Source organism: Rhinatrema bivittatum, chromosome 7 (genome assembly GCF_901001135.1).
Source record: "Rhinatrema bivittatum chromosome 7, aRhiBiv1.1, whole genome shotgun sequence".
Taxonomy (NCBI): Eukaryota; Metazoa; Chordata; class Amphibia; order Gymnophiona; family Rhinatrematidae; genus Rhinatrema; species Rhinatrema bivittatum.
Window position 1 is genome coordinate 39,239,077 of NC_042621.1, and position 22,306 is coordinate 39,261,382.

Sequence of the window (22,306 nt, forward strand, 5' to 3'; positions counted from 1 at the left end):
ATGCTGTCTGACTGTTGCCACAGTTCACTTGTCAAAAGTTTCTCCTGCTTCAGCTGACTGGTCAGGTAAGTCTGCTGAGGTAGGAGAGGAGTTGTGTGAGGATCTTCAATCAAGCTGGACGGTGGGAGTGGAAGATGGGAAAGAGTATAGTCTTACAGATTGCATTTCCTTAGACTATCATTGTCAGCCTTTAAAATGTGGTTTTATATATTTATGGTATGAATTTTGAAAATACCTCTAAAAGTTATGTCAGATCTCTATGAAATAAAAAAAAAGTAAAAATTAAGTAAAAGCAGCAGACAAGTAGAACAGAGAAAGATGTGCTGTCTCTCACTTTGTAAATTATGGGATACAATTCTAGACATACATTGGCACTCAAATTATTACAGCTCATTTGCATATTTCAGGCAAAAGCATTATGCAAATGTAACCTGATTTGAATAATGGATTCCTCTCATCGCTTCACTTGTTTCATGCTTTCAAAAAGAAATAAAATAAAAGCTGTAATAGGTGAAAGCACTGCAAGCTTTCCTGCACACTTTGCTTTTTATGCAAATATCACAGACTTGGGGTAGAAACCTAAAACAAAGCAGATTCACACGGTAAATTTTGCTTTTATCAGATGGAGATCTTTCAATACCAGCAAAGCACAGATGCCAGTTAGGAAGGCAGAATGTTAAAAACGAAAAAGGCTCTGAGAGCAGACTGAGAACTGCCTGAACCCACTCCACACCATCTGAAATGATTTCAGAACACATTTGAGAGATAAAGCAAATGATAATTATGTAATCAAATGTAGCATGCCAGCACAGCAATTTTGGTTTCTTAATGTGTTATAATAAAACTCATGGGTGCTATTGTGAACGGGCTGGCATACAGCTTTCCATATGCTCTTAAGAAAGGAGGTTGAGTGGATAGGGGGAGGAATGTGCTTATATTATTTGTCACAAAATATAATCACAACATATTGTTAAAGTTCTGACAACAACTGGCTTCCATCGTTTATATTCCAATGAGCAGTCAACCGTATTTCAGCACTGGCTAGGTTTGTTTTCCCTGGTCCCTTTATACCAGTGTAAAATTTAGTCATGCCAAGCCGCTGGGAAAAGTTAACTGTAATTCTTCATTTTATGAAATCAATTAACCCATGTGTTAATTAACATCAAGTCAATGGGAGAGAGAGAGGGAGAGGGAGAGGGAGGAGGAGGAGGAGAAGGGGAGGGAGGAAATAGGAAACTGCAAAGGCAGATGGCAGAAGTGTTGGCACATTGCCACTCATTCAGAAGCAACGCCAGAGTTCTGTACAATCACTGCAGTGGGTACGTTATCAGGGCCCTGTATGCGGGGCTGACAGAGATCAGTCAGACCCTAGGAGCGAACGGCAAGCAACGACAGACGGCAGCGATGCCAGGACGGAAGCCTATGCACTCGCAGAAATGGATCCAAAGGGGCTTTAAGGGAGAACATCACTGTTGAGGAGGAATCAGTTTAAGCTTAATCACATTTTGGAAAGGAGAAGGTGTTTCTTGTTTCATCATTTTGCCTGCTGCAATGGAGTAAGCACAAATTCTTGTGCACATGAAAGACAATGGCTGTTGCTGCCACCGCCGCCATCTCACTGCTGCTCCTTTCCAAGCCATGCCCACAGTCCTGGAGCCATGGCACAGAAGAAAAAAAGACAGAAGAAATGCAAAAATTGACTCGAGACTGTACCAAGTGCAATATGGCATATGTCGAAACAGATGGCGTTTGTCTCAAGGATTTCCTTCTCAAGCTGTTAGCTTGTTTTGCCATTCAAGTTTGATCATAAGTCACAACAAAAACAGAAAAACTATCCGAAAAGGGATGGAATAAAGGAAGGAAAGAGGAATGGTCTGGGAAGTCACCCAGCTATGAATGGATGCCATCCCTGCTGCCACTCGCCATGACGGAAGGATGCCAATTCTGCAGCAGCTCGGGACAGCCAGAGAGAGCAGAGCAGAAGAGACTGCAAGGAGCTTTTAGAAGGCAGGATTCCAGCTGCACGCAGATTACGCTGGGTGAGGAGAGAGAACCTAAGACTGGAGTATGTACTATACAGAGATAATATCCACTTGTATATAGTGAGCAATCTATATGGATTTATATACAAACATATGTATGTACACACACACACACACAAATACATATGTTTGTGTGTGTGTTTTACTCTTTACTTTCGATATATAACTAAACACATAGATGGATAAGCAAATTTATCCCTGTATATTATCTAGTTGGTCATATATACATTTTATATATACACACACACACACACACATGCATACCTAGAATTGTAACCACAAACATTTAATTTTATACATATTTCGTTGTTTTGTTAGACAGACAGAGGTGTCTATAAATACAGCCCACTTCTGGCCCAGGTATTGAGCAGCAGAACAGCAGCAGCAGGCAGTGAAAGATTTATCTGCATTCACTGCTATCACCAGGGAGATGAATGGGGCCGAGCTGAAGCTTTTTCTCCACATCCACTATAGGAGAGGAGGAGGGAGGAATGCCACGCAGATATGCACAAACTTGGAAGGTGCTACTTGTAAAACCTTGCTGGAGAGGAGAGCAGACGGGGCTGGAAATCGGAATCCCCACTGCCACATTCTCTCCTTTTTATTTATTTTTTTTTTTTTAGGACTTTGGAGATGGATGATTACTTACTTTGTCTGTTTCACTGCATATCCTGAGTGGTGTTCTGTGGGCACCAAGCACTGAGCCAGGGACTGGCGCTGGAAATAAAAAAGGGGAGATATGAAAATCACATCATGCCAAGGGAATGTTAATTGCTGTATTTAGTTTTGCAACACACATACAAAGTGTTTTTCTGGTTTGATTTTTTCAGGAAGAACTGGCATGTGCCTCCTCCATCCAGAATATTCACATCAGGTGGGATTTACAGCCCAGCTGCGGAATTGAAATCAATGGCACGGGCATCTTTTGGGCATATTTTTTTTTTTTAATGAAGTGTTTTTGCTGCTAATGAGGAAAAATCATTTGCCTAATGATCTCTGAGACATTACAACAAAAAGAAGGCTTTTCCGTTAATTGTCCTTGTGCAATGTTATGTATGGATTACAAAAAACAAGAGAGTAAAAGCACAGCACAAAGGGGTAAATGAGTATGTGAGTGGGAGAACCTTGGGAGATGGGTGGCATGCTCCTGCATCACTCTCCTCTCTGCCAACTGCTATCCCCATATCTGTGCCTGAATGCATATAAAGCAAAAATTATTAAAAACTGTAGCGCGATTACTAATCATCCTACAGTAGAATGGGCTTCCGGAGGTTTCATTTGCATATCATTAAAGCGCTTTAGAATGGGTGTTCAGAGTCTGACCAGGAGATGTGCGGTCGAAGGAAGGAAGGAAAAAACCTAGCTCCTATAATTCTTATCTTCAAAACCAAGGGCTCACTCATCTGGCTTCCACTTATTCTAAAACTTATTAGTATTTGGGAACCTTTAAAGTTGGATACAATCTTGGATTCTTATCATTCCAGCACAGTGGAACAATTAACAGAGCACGAGAAAGCCAGTGTGTGCCAGCGAGGATCATCACCGGCATTGGTATGGGATTAGAGGTTCACTGGGGAACGCACCATTGGCAGATCTTGGGCTTAACCTCCGTTAAAACACAGTGCATACAGAAGGGAGTCGAGACATGGATAAAGTGTGCGGAGTGTATCTATCCACCTGCAGACAGGAAAATGAAGGCTCCTGGAATGAATGCATCAATTAACGTTTCGTTTTCTGCTTGGACCGCTCTGATAACGTGATTAATCAATTATTTGGCAGCTGAGATCTAATGGAAGCAGGAACTGGGCACTGAGTGGCAGGAGGTGAGGGAGGGAGCTGAAACAAGAAAGTACAGTGGTTTCATTGTGGTTCTTATACATGCACAACATATTAATTAAGGTCTTTGTAACTCCCTCAATGAACTAATTCATCCTTAGGAGCCCAGCAGTTGGCGAGACCCTCTATCTGCGTTGGTTTTGTTTTCACTTTCTCTCACTGTTGTTGTTAGCTTTTCTCAGTGTAGGGAGGGTGAAAGCACCTTCCCTCCTTCCTCAGGAAAGAAATGTAAGCAAGAAAAATGAATTTCCCCCAACCCTTACCTACGATTCCAAAATTGTAAGAAGATACAATTCTAGAGATCAATTGTCTGCATAGCTACAACAATGGAAATTTGATGCTGTTTTATATCGAAATTGCCATTATGTCCATCTGCCAGCCCATCATGCCCACATTCCTCATACATTTTTCTGGGATTGCAATGTAGGTTTCCCAGTTCAAATGGTAAAAGCAGGGTAGACAGGATCAAAAAGTTGCAGCAAATTCCTGTGCTCTCTCTCCATCTCCTTGTGCTGTGTTACATGCAGATGTCGCTGTTGTTCTTTATAAATTCATAATAATATGCAAAAACATAACAATTTCATTTGATCACAAAGCCTCCATGAGATACTAAGGACGAGGCAAAAGAAAATATGTGGGGTCTGTATGAAGGAATGTCCACATAAATTATTTTTATTTAAATCAGCTGGACAGGAGGTCAAAGCCAGCACAGGAAATATATGCATAATATTAATCTGCATAAAGAGTTCTGGATGTGGTAAAGAAAGGAAACCTCGCTGTGCGTTCATCCTTACATAGCTGTTCAAATGTGATCATTAGCTGATTGAATGAAACATAGAAGGAAAACGCAAAACAAAATATCAATGTAGAATATTTTCTGTATCCTAACACTATAAAATATGTAAACTAATAAAGAAAGAGCAAAGTGCTAATACAGCAAGCTAGAGAAGGGGGGACTCAGGTGCCAGTAATTAGAGCTGCTGTATAATTAGGGACCTTCCTTTTCAGTTTTAATTTTATTTTTCCTAGGAATTTATTAGCGTTTATTATAACCAAGAAAAACAGATCTAGGCATCATAGTGAACAATATATTGAAATCGGCTCAGTGTGCTGCAGTGGTCAAAAATGAAAACAAAATGCTAGGAATTATTAGGAAAGGAATGGTGAATGAGATGGAGCATGTCATAATGCCTCTGTATCGCTCAATGGTTAGACTGCACCTTGAATACTATGTGCAATTCTGGTCACTGCATCTCAAAAAATATATATTCGTGTATAAAACAAGGGCAGTTTTGGGGCCAAAATATTAAGAAATTTGCTATGATCCATGGATATATCAAGGGTCAAACATAAGGGCTTTATGAAATCCCCCCCCCCCCCCAATGGCTATCCCCAGTCCGTTCACTCCTCCCGCCCCCCCCAGCTATCCACAACGGAAGCAGCAAGAAAGAGGCTGGTGGCAGTAGGACAGCTTCTCCCCCTGCACCCCCTCCCGATCCCTTAACTCACCCGCTGCTATCCTAAAACAGCAGGAAGACGATGGGAGTTGCAGCTGCTCGGGCATGTCCTCCCTCCTCCCCTGCCAGTGCCTGATTGGCACGCTTAGAGCCACATGGTTCAAAGTGTAACTCCGGGACCCTGTGGGAGAGGAGGGAGGACGCACCTGAGCAGCTGCAATTCCCTTTGTCCTCCTGCTGTTTTAGGATAGCAGCAGGTGAGTTAAGCAAGAGGACAAAGGGAATTGCAGCTGCTCAGGTGCGTCCTCCCTCCTCTCCCAAAAGGGAGAGAGTGAACGGACCAGAGATAGCCATTAGAATAGAATATTTACCATCGTGGAGGAAGAGGAGGAAACTAGCATTGGCCCATGGATAAGGCAACCCTGTTTTTTTAAGATGATTTTTAAGACTTTCATTTCTCGACTTTTACATGAGAATATATGGTAGAAGGACTGGAGAACATACAGAAAAAGACAACCAAAATGATAATGGCTCCCCTATGAAGAAACGCTAATGAGGTTAGGGCTGCTCAACTTGGAGAAGAATCTGCTTAGGGGGGATATGATGGAGGTCTACAAAATCATGAGAGGACTAGAACAGGTAAATGTGAATCGGTTGTTTATTCTTTCAGATACTATAAGGGGGCAGTCCATGAAATTAGCAAGTAGCACATTTAAAACAAACTGGAGAAAATTGGTTTTTTACTCAATGCACAATTAAGCTCTGGAATTTGTTGCCAGGCGATGTGGTTAAGGCAGTTAGCTTAGATGGGTTTAAAAAAAGAGTTTGGACAAATTCCTAAAGGAGAAGACCATAATTGATATTAGTCAAGTTGACTTGGGGAATAGCCAGCCACTGCTTGTTGCTGGTATTAGAAGAAAGGGATCTACTTAATATTTGGGTACTTGCCAGGTACTTCTAACCTAGATTGGCCACTGATGGAAACAGGATGCTGGGCTTGATGGAACCTTGATCTGACCCAGTATGGCATGTTCTTATGTTCTTAACAGGAGAAAATTATTGAGGGGAAAAAAGGAGTCTTTTTTTTTCTTCAATTAACTGTCTGCTGTTTGGTTGATTATAATAAACACTGATAAATTTGCAGAGACAAAAAAAAAAAAATGAAAACGAAGGTCCCTAGTTATATTGATAGGAGGCTCAGAGTATTCCTAAGAAGGGTATAGAACTTGGGGAGAAGAGGGAGCGTGACAGAGAAAGTATCCATACCAGGGTGTATAATTCAGGAAAAGGGAGGCAAACACTACTGTGAATAATGCAGAAAGGGGATTAGAGAAAAGGCATATAACAAATAATGTTAATTTTATTACACACCTAATATAGATAACTCTCAAGGCATGCTACAACACTAATAAAAGTAAAACAATTATCCTAAAAGTGCAACACATTGTACAAATATGTACAGAACACACAATAAAATAAACTGAAATAAAACTACATACAAATATTCAGTAGCAGCATGCCAGATCCTTAATTCTTTAAGAACTATAATAAATAAACCTTTATAACTGAGCCTTTATAACTGAGGCCAGGGCCTCCATATTTCATCAAATTATTAATAGAAAACACATCAAGAAAACTAGGCTAACCATATCTAAGTTACCAATTCAGAGATGTTATTCCAGCCCAATATAAGGAAAAGAGAATGATAGCAAGTCCGAAGTGGAACCAAAGTGTGCATAACAGACACAGTGCTTAGGAGATTTTTAACACTCCCCTTCTGAAGCAATTTTAGTCTCCGTGGATTTTACATTTCTGATTTTGGGGTTTTTTCTTACATTCAGAATTATACTGTATGGCTTTTTACTTGAGCTCTTAGTAAAAACTGGAATAATCCAAACTACAAGCAATGAAAGTCAAATTATTCTGTGGGAGAGCACAGAGAGGGGTGATGGCAGTTCTTGAAAGTGTAATAAGGGGGAAGGAGATATCTATTGCAAGGTGTATAACGCACAGGGGGCAGAAGTCAGAATCAGGGTACGAAAGACAGAACAGAATCAGCACGTATAAGAATATTATGTATTTCTGCATTTAATAGGCACACTTAACCATGATAACTCATTGAGGTCTACAGAGATAGAAGATAAGTAATCCATATTAATAGAACTGGTGGCCAAAATACTAAATAAAAAGATAATCAAAACAAGCTTGAAAAGTAGGTCTTTAACCTTGATTTATAAGAGGGGGTTGTCTGGATACATTATGGAAGGGGGCCCATGCCACAAAGTGTAAGAACATAAGAGTGACTATGCCAACTTGTGTAATACAGGGATGAGGGTGTTTTGCCAAAGCATGTAATACATCTAGAGCAGGGATGGGGAACTCCATCCTTGAGGGCCGCAAACAGGCCAGGTTTTCAGAATATCCGCAATGAATATGCATGAGAAAGATCTGCATGCACTGCCTCCACTGGATGAAAATCTTTCTCATGCGTGCTCATTGTGGATTTCCTGAAAACCAGGCCTGTTTGCGGCCCTCGAGGACTGGAGTTCACCATCCCTGCTCTAGAGGGAAGGATTTCAGTGCTAGGGGGTGTATTTTTTTATTTTTTCATCTAAAAAATGTACAAAAGATATTACATGAAGTGCCTCAGTGTTTAATACAGAGCAAGGAAGATATGCAGCATAGACAGAAGTGTGAGGGTAAGCAAGGTACAGTAAGGGGAATGCCAGTGTCAAACTCTATATAACAGAGTCAGTGCCAAATTGTCTAATGCAGAGAGAGAAAGCTCCCCATATGAGGGGACAATATTTTTGTAAAAAGCTAGCATTTGATTCACATACTTGTGATCCTCACTCCTCTTTTGCACATGCCTGAACACAGCAAAATCCCATTCTCCTGATGTGTTCTTCCACTGTCCATATTCTATATGTCAGTTATATTATAAAGAACAGTGTGGTGTGTGTGTGTGAAAGTAATTCAATGAACATACGTACAGATACATATACATACATTCATATATATCTGATGAATATACATTGTGACCCATTTGAAGTCTTCACTGAAAATGCAGACTAATGGCATGAAGAAGTGAATAAGCCTGTGAAGTTTAATTTTCTATCTTAAATATAAGCATGTTCAGTTGACCAAAAATTTATCGGATTCTGCGCATTAGAATAATCTATAGTTTTATCCAAAAAGGGTGACTGCTTTTTCTATTTACCCTCCTGGTAATCAATATAGCAGGAAGGAGGCAATGCAGGAAAGATGTGATGAAATGGACAAGCCATCATAAAACCTGGTGAATAGAGGCTCTTCTTGAGCAGCCATCAGGACTTGCACCTCTCTTAGGTGCATGCAGCAGACCTCAGATATGGAATCTGAAGAATGATCCAAGACTGACTTCAGATAATCTGAAACTCATGGGCTACACCTTGACAGATTTGTAATGAGACTAGGTATTTCAAGTTCAGGAAATGAGCTAAGGCATTGTTATTTACTGTAGCATTTGAATAGATTTTTAGGACAATTGAGGGGCATATGATTACAATGATGAGGGGAGTTCATTGGGGACTGGTTAATTAAGGGTGTATTGTGGTTTTAGTTCATGGTAGGAATTATACTGGGATTGTGGAGTTTTTATGGTGCACAATTGTTTTTTTTATTTGTTTCGTTATTAGATTATAATATGCTTTGATGCTACACAGAATTGTGAACTATCAAAATTTAATAATAAATAAATCCTTTATGTAGAAAGGGAATTAGATGCAACCTACTAATAAGCAATACGCACAAATGGAGTCACAGACACCAGGGAAAGCAAGTGGAAGGAAAACAGGCAACACAATGTAAACAGCTGAAACACTGGAATAGTAAACTTCCCTAAAAGTCAGAAAAATCTATTCCACAAGCAATCAGATATGATGTATTATCCTACCATCAAGACCTATACATATAGGACAAATCTTATTTTCCAAGTTTCCAGCAATATCCAACATTTTGTTGCTATGTTTTATATTTTCATATATTTTACAATAGCTGGTATTAGGGAAACACAAATATCTGCTGCTATTCACCCACGGGAAGCTGAAAACTGGAGGGGGACCACACAAGAACAGATCTCACAGAGCAGTTGGTTCTCAACTGAGTCCCTGGCGCACAGTCTGATTTTTCAGGATATCCATAATGAATATGTATGCTAGATTTACATACAATAGAGAAAATGCATGTAAATCAGTCTCATTCATATTCATTATGGATATCCTGAAAACCAGACTGGCTGTGCCCTAAGGACTGGGCTGAAAACTCCTGACAGAGAACAGAAAGAATAGTCGAGTTTGCCAAGATCAGAGGTTCTCAGTCAGTGCTGCATATGGTCTGGCTTTTAGCATTATCAACTCCAATTAAAGGGAAACACCAGTATCTCGTTAAAATGAAAACTAACTGGCTTTTAGCACTGCCATAATATTCTTCAGATGCATCTGCATGCATATGGTTTAATAATAAGGCAAATTTGCAAACAACTAGTACAGGGGTGGCCTACAATGTAGGCAGTGCATGAAAATCTATCTCCTAAAAACCTGGCCTGTTTAAGGCTCTCAAGAACACAAGACCTGTTTGCAGCCCTCAGGACTGAGAGCTCAGGCCCAAGTTAAATTGTCAGAAAGAAATGCTACGATAGAAATCTTACTAGTAAAAACTGTAGCTAATGTTTTTAGAATCTGATGTCCTATGGGGCTTCTTCATTTATAAGTCCTGAATTTAAACCTTTTTGGCTACATTGAGCATCTTTTAAGATATTAAGTATTCCAGATCTGAAATTACTTGCAGGCTAACATAACAGGAACCATTCCCTTTTCACACTTCTTTAAAGGAAAATGGCTTGTAAGCCTAATACAAATTAGAACATAAGAAATTGCCATGCTGGGTCAGACCAAGGGTCCATCAAGCCCAGCATCCTGTTTCCAACAGAGGCCAAACCAGGTCACAAGAACCTGGCAAGTACCCAAACACCAAGAAGATCCCATGCTACTGATGCAATTAATAGCAGTGGCTATTGGCTAAGTAAACTTGATTAATAGCAGTTAATGGACTTATCCTGCAAGAACATATCCAAACCTTTTTTGAACCCAGCTACACTAACTGCACTAACCACATCCTCTGGCAACAAATTCCAGAGCTTAGTTGTGCGTTGAGTGAAAAAGAATTTTCTCTGATTAGTCTTAAATGTGCTACTTGCTAACTTCATGGAATGCCCCCTGGTCTTTCTATTATCTGAAAGTGTAAATAACCGATTCATATCTAGTCGTTCAAGAACTCTCATGATATTAAAGACCTCTATCATATCCCCCCTCAGTCGTCTCTTCTCCAAGCTGAACAGCCCCAACTTCTTCAGCCTTTCCTCTTAGGGGAGCTGTTCCATCCCCTTTATCACTTTGGTTGCCCTTCTCTGTACCTTCTCCATCGCAACTATATCTTTTTTGAGATGCGACAACCAGAATTGCACACAGTATTCAAGGTGCAGTCTCACCACGGAGCGATACGGAGGCATTATGACATTTTCCGTTTCATTAACCATTCCCTTCCTAATTATTCCTAACATTGTTTGCTTTTTTGACTGCTGCAGCACACTGAGCTGACGATTTTAATGTATTATCCACTATGATGCCTAGATCTTTTTCCTGGGTAGTAGCTCCTAATATGGAACATAACATCGGGTAACTACAGCAAGGGTTATTTTTCCCTATATGCACTTGTCCACATTAAATTTCATCTGCCATTTGGATGCTCAATCTTCCAGTCTTGCAAGGTCCTCATGTCATTTATCACAACCCGCTTGTGATTTAACTACTCTGAATAATTTTGTATCATCTGCAAATTTGATAACCTCACTCATCGTATTCCTTTCCAGATCATATATATATATATATATATATATATATATATATATATATATATATATTGAAAAGCACCAGTCCAAGTACAGATCCCTGAGGCACTCCACTGTTTACCCTTTTCCACTGAGAAAATTGACCATTTAATCCTACTCTCTGTTTCCTGTCTTTTAACCAGTTTGTAATCCACGAAAGGACATCACCTCCTATTCCATGACTTTTTAGTTTTCTTAGAAGCCTCTCATGAGGGACTTTGTCAAATGCCTTCTGAAAATCCAAATACTCTACATCTACTGGTTCACCTTTATCCACATATTAACTCCATCAAAAAAGTGAAGCAGATTTGTGAGGCAAGACTTCCCTTGGGTAAATCCATGTTGACTGTCTTCCATTAAGCCATGTCTTTCTATATGCTCTTCGATTTTGAACTTTAGAATAGTTTCCACTATTTTTCCTGGCACTGAAGTCAGTCTCACTGGCCTATAGTTTCCTGGATCACCCCTGGAGCCCTTTTTAAATATTGGGGTTACATTGGCAACTCTCCAGTCTACAGGTACAATGGATAATTTTAATGATAGGCTACAAATTTTAACTAATAGATCAGAAATTTCATTTTTTAGTTCCTTCAGTACCCAGGATGCATACCATCCGGTCCAGGTGATTTGCTACTCTTTAGTTTGTCAATCTTCGCATGCTTTCCGTTATGAAACACTTCCTGTTCCAGGCCGTGGGGGCGGGAAAAAGAAAGGGCTATACTGCTAAGGTTACCAGCTTCCACTAACAATGCGGCCATTCCTGCCCGGACGGAACAGCAGCAGTGTTAGTGGAAGAATATGTGCGTCTCGCTACGATGAAGGGACGTGTGCCTGGGGCAGCGAGACACCGGGACGCTGAGACACACCTGCCGCTGCTTGGCAACACAAAGGTTTAGAAAGCAGAGTTGCTTACCTACAACAGGTGTTCTCCTAGGACAGCAGGATGCTAGTCCTGACACATGGGTGACATCATCGGATGGAGTCCATAACAGAAAACTTATGTCAAAATTTCTAGAAATGTGATTGGGTACACTGAGCATGCCCAGCATGCCCTATACCTCACGTCCACGTGGGGTCCCTCTTCAGTCTCGTAACATAGAATTATGATAAAAATAAAATAATAAACAATAGGAGAAACCTAGCTCCGCAGGATGGTGGGTGGGTATCATGAGGATTAAAACATGCTGTCCTAGGAGAACACCTGTTACAGGAAAGCAACTCTGCTTTCTCCTAGGACAAGCAGGATGGTAGTTCTCACACATGGGTGAATCCCTAGCTACAGGCTACTGCCCAACACAAAATGGGTTGATAAAGCAACAAGGAAGGCTATCTAATCAAGCCATGGAGGCAACAAGTTGAGAATTAGAAGCCAAAATGTCCAAATTTTTTGATTCTTTATTGTAGATTTAAATATCTTTAAAATAGCCTGACTCAGGCCAAGTTTCACCTTCTTACAATGGGGCTGCATCAGGGGCTCAACTTGATCAATTAAAAATTCTTGATTATTTAAATAGAGTGTATATGAGAGTCATCAGATGGTCTCTGAAGCGTAGTGTCAAATATTGTGCTGTGGTCAGTTAACAATATTGCCGTGGTAGGTATACCAAACAGAGGCAATCAATTCAAACAGCAAAGGTAATTGTAAATGTTGTCATAGAATCTCTTAACTTTTTTTATGCATCTCAAAGCAGTGATTCTGCAGGCAGCTCCAACTAGGTACCAATGGGCACAACCAACATAGTGCTGTTGGTATCAGAGGGAGAGATAGCCTGAAGCCAAACAATGGGTCCTAGACAGGGAGAGTTGGGTTCTACATTTCAAAGATATTCTGGAGGACAGACTGGCCGAACCTACTGTCACGTTGGCCATCCCTTTCCATACAGTAGTGTGATGCGAATGTGTGGAGTGAACTCTACATCACAGCCTTGCAGATCTCCACCACGGGAACTGCTCGCAAGTGGGCCACTGACGTTGCCATGGCTGTGACAGAACGAGCCTTGACATGACCCCCAAGATGCAGTCCCGCCTGGGCATAACAGAAAAAGATGCAATCTGCTGGACAATTGGATAGTGACAGTTTGGCAATAGCAACTCCTAATCTATTTGTCAAAAAAAATGAAACGTTCGGTGGACTATCTATGGGATTCTGTCCGCTGCAGGTGGCACAGGTAGAAGGCTAAGGTTTTCTTGCAATCCAAAGTGTCTAGTGCTTGCTCACCTTGGTGTGAATGGGGCCTGGGAAAGAATGTTGGCAGCATGATTGACTGGTTAAGATGGAAGTCCATCACCACCTTAGGCAGGAAATTAGGGTATGTGTGCAAGACCACCCTATCATGATAAAACTTGATATAAGGTGGATAAGTCACTAAGGCTTGGAGCTCGCTGACCCTGTGCACTGAAGTGACCATCATCAAAAATACGACATTCCAGGTCAGGTACTTCAGGTCACAGGAGCACAGCAGCTCAAAAGGAGATTTCATCAGCTGAGCTAGTATGACGCTGAGGTTCCAAGACACAGCAGGAGGCCTCAGGGAAGGCTTCAACTGAAGCAGGTCCTGCATGAAGCGTACAACTATAGGCTGTACAGAGATGGGCATACCATCTACACCTTGGTGTTATGCTCCAACTGCACAGATGAACTCTAACGGATTTGGTTTTTAGGTCAGTCTCCGATAGGTGTAGAAGCTAATCAAGCAATTTTTGTGTGCGGCAGAAGAAAAGATCTAGGGCCTTCTGCTCCACCACACAGAAAACTTACTTCACGCCATAGAACATCCTAATGGAAGGCTTTCAAGAAGCTACAAGGACCTGAGACACATCTTCGGAAACATCCAGTACCTGCAGAATCAGCCTCTCAATATCCAGGCTGTGAGAGATAGGGCCTAGATGTTGGGATGCCGCAACCTGCCCTGATCCTGCGTGATGAGATCTGGGCAAGTCCCCAGAACTGATCAGTTTCTGGAAGCACAACTTCCAGAGGAGTGGAAACCAGATCTGTCTCTGCCATTGAGGGACTATGATGATCATAGTCCCTCAGTCCTCTCGAAGTTTCAGGAGATTCTTTGTTACTAGATGAAACTGAGGATACGCGTACAAAAGACTCTTGCCCCAATGGCGAGCAAAGGCGTCCGAGGCTAGTTCATTATCTGACCTGTACAGGGAGCAGAACTGAGTCACCTTTCTGTTATAGGGGGATGCAAACAAGTCCACATCAGAGTTCCCCCAGATGCGGAAGAGCCGATTCGCCACCCTCTGGTCCAGCAACCATTCATGAGGTCTGAAGGCATGACTGCTATCATGTCCTCCGTTCCAGCCAGAAACATGGTCTACAGCACCATCTCATGGGACAGAGCCCAGGACCAGATCTGGACCACTTCCTGACACAGGAGGTACTATCCTGTGTCTCCCTGCTTGTTAACATACCACATTGCTACTTGGTTGTCTGTCGGGACCAGGACAACTTTGTTGGGCAGACAATTTCTGAAAGCTCATAGTGTGTACCTGATTGCCCGGAGCTCCAGGAAGTTGATTTGATATTGTGCTTCCTGGGTGGACCACAGACCCTGGATGCGGAGCCCGTCTACATGAGCACTCCACCCCAGGGCGGATGCATATGTGGTAAGGACAATTTGGGTAGGGGGAGTTTTGAAAGATACTCCCTGCTCCAAATTTTGGAGAACCCGCCACCAGGACAAAGACTCCCGGAGAGATAAAGTGATGCGGATGCGACCCTGGAGGTCCTGGGTGGCCTGGCATCACTGTGACCTCAAGGTCCATTGGGCTGTGCGCATGTATAAATATGCCAAGGGAGTAACATGGATGGTTGCGGTCATGTGGCCCATCAGCCTCAACATGTGCTGAGCTGATACCTGCTGACTCTGTTGAATCACCTCCGCTATGGACGCCAAAGTGATCACCCTGGAGTGCAGCAGGAAGGCTTTTGCCTGAGCCATGTCTAGCAGGGCTCCTATGAAGTCCAATTGAGGTGGCGGTCTGAGATGAGACTTTGGGTAATTAATGACGAACCCTAGTGACTCCAACATCAGATGGTCAAGTGCAAGAACCGATCTGCACCCACCTCAGCGGTGCTCTTGACCAGCCAATTGTCCAAATAGGGGAAAACATGCACTCCCATTTGAAGATAGATTACTAATTAGGTTTTGTAATCATTTACAAAACCTAATTAGTAATCTATCTTTTGTCAAAGACAGCAAAGAACACAGTCTGCGGAGATGCGCCCCCACTAAGGCCAGGCACTTTGTAAAGACCCATGGGACTGACACTAGCCCAAAAGCAACATTCTGTACTGGAAGTGCTGTTTTCCCACTACAAATATGAGATACCTCCTGTGACTTGGGATTATCTCAATGTGGGTGTACGCGTCCTTTATCAGGGTGCCCAGGGAAACCATCTTGAACATTTCTCTTTTTAGAAACCTGTTCAAGGCCCTCAGGTCTAGGATGGGACAGAGCCCCCCTGTTCTCTTTGGAACCAGGAAGTACTGGGAGTAGAATCCCTGCCCCCTTTGCCTTGGTGGGACAGGTTCGACCGCTCTGGTCATTAAGAGGGCAGAAAGCTCCCTTAACAGTACTCCTGATGCACTAGTGGTCCCCAAAATGGGCACGGAGGAGAATTTGGTGGGACACCCAATACAATTAATCAGTACCCTTGACAGACGATGGACAGAACCCACTGGTCCAAGGTTATACTGGGCGACCGATTAGTGAAGAACGGTAGCCGCAGGGATTCCAGCATCTGGGGCACGGATGGCTGGCTTATGCTTCCTAAGATCCAGTCAAACCCCCCCCCAGGAATTGGCTGGGGTGCTGTTTGGGGCTTCTGAGCTCGTTACTGCCTGAGACAGCCTCAGGAGCTGTCTCCTTTGTGGATAGGCGAGAGGGGCCAGAGGATAGTTCTTCCTTTGACAATAGAAAGATTTCCTCTAACCTTGTCTCACAAACCTCCTGGCTGAAGAGGGTGGGTCCAAAGTGCTGGTGAAGAGATGCTGGAGGATCTCATGGTGATCCCGCAACTGGGCCACCACATCCCTCACCTTATCTCTGAAGAGATTCTCTCCAGTACATGGCAGGTCAGCGAGTTTTTCTTGCACCTCCAGTCGGAAATTTGAAGCCCACAGCCATGGCATCATGCAGGCGCCGATTCCCACTGCAGACACTCTCGCTGATGTTTTGAAAACATTGTAGGTGGAACGCACCTCGTGTTTTCCGCACTCCAGATCACTCGACCGCCTCCAGCAGCGGTTCCAACAGGGAAAGCACAAGTGTCTGTGCCACCGGCTCGATGCCCGCAGAGCCCAATCAACCACCAGCTGGACTCTGCACTCCAACTCCTCCTCAAAAGCTGCCAATGCTAAAATGGTCTGGGAGACAAGAGGGGTGGCCAGGTCCTCCTTGGAGCCCCGAGGTGGATAGGCGACTGATGCTAGGACCGGCAGAGACCACTGAGAACCCCCGGCATCTATAGAGGATAGGCACTCCTTGCCGCAGGGTCGCTTCAAGGGCATCACAGCAAGCACCAGTGCCGACCCAAGCCCTGCACCGTGCATCGAAGGTGACCAGTACAGATGCTTCCTTGGCTTCCCTCAGTACTCAGCTCTGGGGAAAGATCAGGCTGAGTCAAAGACGAGGAACCAGATGTCTTTGACCTGGAAGAGACCGCTCCCCGGCATACCTATCCACCTGGCGGCATCAACAGAGCAGACCGCCCTGCTGATACTGATGGCTTGGTTTCTATCGGTGTGGCTCCACGGTCCTTCGGTGTCAATGCCACCGATTGTGATTTTCTCGCCCTGAAGAGCTTCTCCATTGTCTCAAAGTGAGCGCGACGTCCCTTCGAGGTCATTTGGTTGCATTTGGTGTGGGTCCGTAATGGACATAGTCCTCGGGCACCGAGGACATCAACAAAAACCTGACGAGGCCATGATGATACAAACTGAAGGGGCGAAAAATGACAATGGATGTTGCACAGAGGCACCGCCACCATGGGGAAACGTAAGTGAAAGAAAACTTACCGAACCACCAAAAAGCTTGATTAGAATACAGGGGAACCAAGAGGGAAAAATCAAAAAATGATCAGTGGATACTTTTTTTTAGGAAACTAACTCAAGCTCAGTAACTGTGAGGTAAAATCTCTGTGGGAAAAAAGTGACTGAAGAGGAACCCCACGTGGATGTGAGGTATAGGGCATGCTCAATGTACCCAAAGTTCTAGAAACTCTGACATATGTTTTCTGTGCCAGGCTCCATCTGATGATGTCACCCATGTGTGAGGACTACTATCCTGCTTGTCCTAGGAGAACTGCTGCTCTATATATTTATAAGGATCTGTCTCTCTCTTTCTTTTTTTTTTTTATTTAGTTTTATATATTCTGCTTTTTACACTTTTTCAACACTTCAAAGCAGATTACATTCAGGTACTGTAGGTATTTCCCTATCCCCAGAGGGCTTACAAACTAAGTTTGCACCTGAGGCACAAGGTCACAAGGAATGACAGTGCACCTTGAACCCTGGTCTCTTGGTTCGTAGCCCACTGCTCTAACCACTAGGCTACTCCTCTCAATCACACCTGCACAACACACTCTCTACTTACATATATGCTATCGATCACACACATGCTCTCTCTCTCTATCTGGCTTGCTCTCACTCGTGCACCACAGCATAAATGGTAGGTTAAGTAGCCTCCTCCTACAGCACCCACAGCCCAAGAATGAAAAATCCTATCGGTTACGAGGGCTAACTCTGTTTTCTCCTGTCGCTGATTGCAGGCTGTGCTTCATTTTGGGCTGGGCCCACGATTTTGCTATTACTTTATGCAGCAGTCTTCTGTTCTTCCCGCGCACCCCACTGTTTATCCAGTTCTGGGCTGTGGGGATGGGAAGAAGATAGGGCCATGCTGCTGATGTTACCAGCTTCCACTAACACTACTGCCCGGACTGTTTTTGCCCAGATGGAATGGCAGCAGTGCTAGTGTAAGAACTTGTGCGCCTCGCCGTGATGAAGGAGATGGAAGCGCATCCAAGGCAGCAACTCACCGGTTGAGAATCGCTGCTCTATACAGTTATAAGGAACTGTGTCTCTCTCAATCACACATACGTTTTCTCAATCACATCTGCACAAACACGCTCTCTTACGTACATACATGCTTTCACTCCTTCTGGCTCACTCTCACGAACAAAATCCTCACTTCCCCAAGCACAAATGGCAGCTTAAGTAGCCTCCTCATCCAGCCCCCACAGCCCAAGACAATGGAAACCTCATCAGTTGCGGGGGCTAACTCTGCTTTTTCCTGTCTCTGATTGCCACATGTGCTTCCTTGTGGGCCAAGCTCACACTTCTGATGCTACTTTATGCAGCATGGTCTTCTCTTCTTCCCATGCGCCACCCTGTACATCACTTCCTGTTCCAGGCCATGGAGGCGGGAAAAAGTAAGAGCCATGTAGCTGTTACCAGCTTCCACTAATACTGTCGTCTTTCCTGCCTGAACGGAATGGCAGCAGTGTTAGTGGAAGAATATGTGCGTCTCGTCATGATGAAGGAGAGAGAAGCCGTGGCACACAAGTTGAGAATCTCTGCTCTATATAGTTGTAAAGACATTGCTAGGAAACCATGGTTGACTATCAATATATACTGATTTCTTTAACAAAGTTTAGGGGAGAATGTACAATTGGACAATTTAATCTAACAAACAGTAGCTCCCTATCTCAGATAAATGAATACTGCTATCTAGGCACAGGACTCCACTGGTCCCCTACAAGGGAGAATGTGCCTCACAAGGTGGGATGTGAGTGGAGCAACCCGGTGTGAGTAACGTGGGATGAAATGTCTATAGAAGTTTGCGAAACCCAGAAATCGCTGGAGGACTTTGAGCCCCGTGGGTTGAGGCCACTTGGTGATGGCCGCCACTTTATCTGGGTCCATGCGGAAGCCGGTGGACAAAATGATATATCCTAGGAAGGGCAAGGACTCGGCCTCAAAAGTGCACTTCTCCATCTTAGCGTAGAGATGATTCTCTCGGAGGACTTGAAGAACTTGTTTCACGTGACGACGATGGGAGTTCAAATCCTTAGAGAAAATAAGCACGTCGTCCAGATAGACAATGACATGCGAGATAAGCATGTCACGCAGAACCTCATTCATAAGGTGTTGGAAGACGGCTGGAGCATTGCAGAGTCCGAAGAGCATTACTAGATACTCGTAATGCCCATCCCTGGTATTGAAGGCCGTCTTCCATTCGTACCCGGGACGGATACGAACAAGGTTGTAGGCCCCCCTGAGGTCCAATTTGGTGAAAACACGGGCACCCTGTAGACGGTCCAAAAGTTCTGGGATCAACGGGAGTGGGTATCGATCCCGTTTGGTGATGGCGTTCAAGCCACGATAGTCAATGCATGGCCTGAGAGAGCCATCCTTCTTGGCCACGAAGAAGAAGCCGGCACCAGCAGGCGAGCGAGAGGGCCGAATGAACCCTTTGGCCAGGTTCTCCGTCACGTACTGCGACATGGCCTTTGTCTCTGGTAAGGATAGAGGGTACACACGGCCTCGAGGAGGAGTGGTGCCTGGCAATAAATCAATGGGACAGTCAAACGGCCGGTGTTGCGGAAGGAGCTCTGCCATTTCTTTGGAAAAAACATCCTCAAAGTCCTGGTATGGCTCGGGTAACAGATGGGAGGAGCAGATGTGCAAGGGTTTTGGTGGATGCGGAAGCTGTAAACAATGTTCAAAGCAGACTGGACCCCAACGAACCAGTTGAAAATCATCCCATTGTATTATGGGCGAATGCTGCTGGAGCCAGGGTAGTCCCAAAACCAAAGGGTGCACAGCTTGCTCCAAGACAAGCAGGGAGATCTCCTCAGAGTGAAACAATCCGGTTTGTAATGTTACAGGGGCCGTGGAGCAGGTAATGACCCCAGGGAGTAGAGTACCTCGGATTGAGGAAATCCGTAGCGGCGGGACCTTTTGTACAGTTGGAAGAGCCAGCTGAGTCACCAGATCGGCCACAATAAAATTCCCTTCAGCACCGGAGTCTATGAAGGCACGGATCTGGAGTTCCCCTCCAGGGTACTTCAGTGTTACAGGCAATGTGCACAGAGAAGCTGATCCAGTAGCGCCTAGGTGTAGCTCCTCGGTGTAGCCTAGGCAGGAGCGTTTCCCGGACGTTCCGGGCAAGTAGAGAGAAAGTGCCCCTTGCCTCCACAATAGAGGCAGAGACCTAGCGTGCGACGTCTCCTCTTTTCTTCTGGGGTTAATGGAGACCTACCCAATTGCATGGGTTCCCCACCAGGCACAGTGATAGGAGGAGCCCTGGAGACCAGGGTTCTGGAAGAGGTAGACGGCTGTGGAGGTGGCCTACGGCCCGAGCGGGTCTCTTTGTCTCGCTGTTGAAGGCGGCAATCCACCCTACCCGCTACGTCTATCAGATCATTGAAGTCCCCTGGAAGGTCCCGTCCTGCCAGCTCATCCTTGATACGGCCGGCTAGCCCTTCAAGAAAGATCCCCTTCAGACAATCATCTTGCCAACCGACCTCCATGGCTAGCGTACGAAATTCGATGACGTAATCAGCCACCGGGCGTGTTCCTTGCCTGAGGTGCAAGAGTTCCGAGGCTGCAGTGGTTTGGCGTGCAGGGTCATCAAAGGCCAGCCGAAAATTAAGAAGGAAGTCCTCCAGGTTCTGTAGCATGGGGTCCTGGCGTTCCCACATAGGTGAAGCCCAGTCAAGGGCCTTGCCATCCAGCAGTGAGAAAATGAACGCCACTTTGACTGCGTCCGAAGGAAACTGTGCAGGCAGGAGTGTAAAGCGTACTTGGCACTGATTTAAAAACCCTCGGCAGGACTTGCTGTCCCCGGCATACCGGGTGGGTGTGGGTAACTGCGTTACTGAGGCGGTAGAGGAAGCAGGTGCCGGAGGCGACACCCGAGCTGAACCCTCTAGGCGGGAGACCAATTGTTCCACGGTGGCAGAGAGGGTGTCAATGCAGTGCTGTTGCTGCTGGAGGCGTTGAGCCATTCTTGGAATGGCCCGCAGGCTAGGGGCTCCCGCCGAGTCCATGGCCTTGCAAACTGTTGCAGTTTGATACTGCAGGCGAAGAGTGGACCCTTGGGCCGACCTACCTCGAGTGATAGGGTAGGCCGGGAGGCGGAGCCAGAGGCTCGAGGTGTTCACCCGGGAACCAGGAACCCCCAAGGAGGAGCCCGTAGGGTTCTGGTTCCTTGGGACTTGGGCAATAGAGAGAGTCCAGTGACAGGGGTGAGAGCAAGGAAGTCCAAAGGTACTTGGTAGGCAGGAGACCGGATACTGAGGCAGGCGGAGGATAGTAACAGAGTCTCTGTGGCCAGCGGGAACAGGAGCAGGCATAGCCTGAAACAAAGTCTGTGACAAGCAGGAGCTGGCGCACGCTGTAACCTGGAATGGGTTCCGTAGCAAGCAGGAACTGGAGCAAGCTGAAGACTGAAGCAGGACCAGAGACGAGCCAAGATCAGTGGCAGGCAGCAGGCTGGGCAAACAGGAACAGGCCAAGATCAGGGCAGGCGGCAGGCAAAGCGTAGTCAGGAATAAACCAGGGTCAGAGGCAGGCAGCAGGCAAAGCGTAGTCAGGAACAAACCAGGGTCAGAGGCAGGCAGCAGGCAAAGCGTAGTCAAGGCAATCCAAGATCAGCGACAGGAACTCAGTGAAGACGATGCGCAACTCAGAACTACAAGGCAGTAGTGAACCTCGTTGCAAGGCGATGAGACGGCGTCCGGGCGCCGGTTATATCGCCATGGGTGCGTGATGTCATCATCGCAGGCGGGGCTCGACTTCCGGGTGCTGGACACACAAAGTGAGCGTGCGCGCGAGGCCGCGGCGAAACAGGCAGGAAATGGCGGACGCCACGTGGAGCCATCGGCGTCTTAGGATCCTGGGGTCGCGGAGCGCAGCGTCTCCAGCCGCGAAGGTAGGCACTGGTCAGGCACAAGGGAGAGGAAGCGGTGCAGACCGCAACATGGGATACATTGAAAATAACTAAAGTATGCAGTGGGATATTTCCTAG

The 22,306-nt window shown here is 45.0% G+C and overlaps 1 protein-coding gene across 5 annotated transcripts in view; it reads right to left on the minus strand.

Moving 5' to 3' along the window:
- Positions 1-22,306, minus strand: part of PMFBP1 (polyamine modulated factor 1 binding protein 1) — a 1,053,891-nt gene that overhangs the window by 906,448 nt on the left and 125,137 nt on the right. For all 5 annotated transcript variants that reach the window (XM_029608277.1, XM_029608279.1, XM_029608278.1 and 2 more), the window contains exon 3: positions 2,692-2,759. In XM_029608277.1, the coding sequence (XP_029464137.1) occupies positions 2,692-2,759 (68 nt within the window). The remainder of the gene's footprint in view (positions 1-2,691; positions 2,760-22,306) is intronic.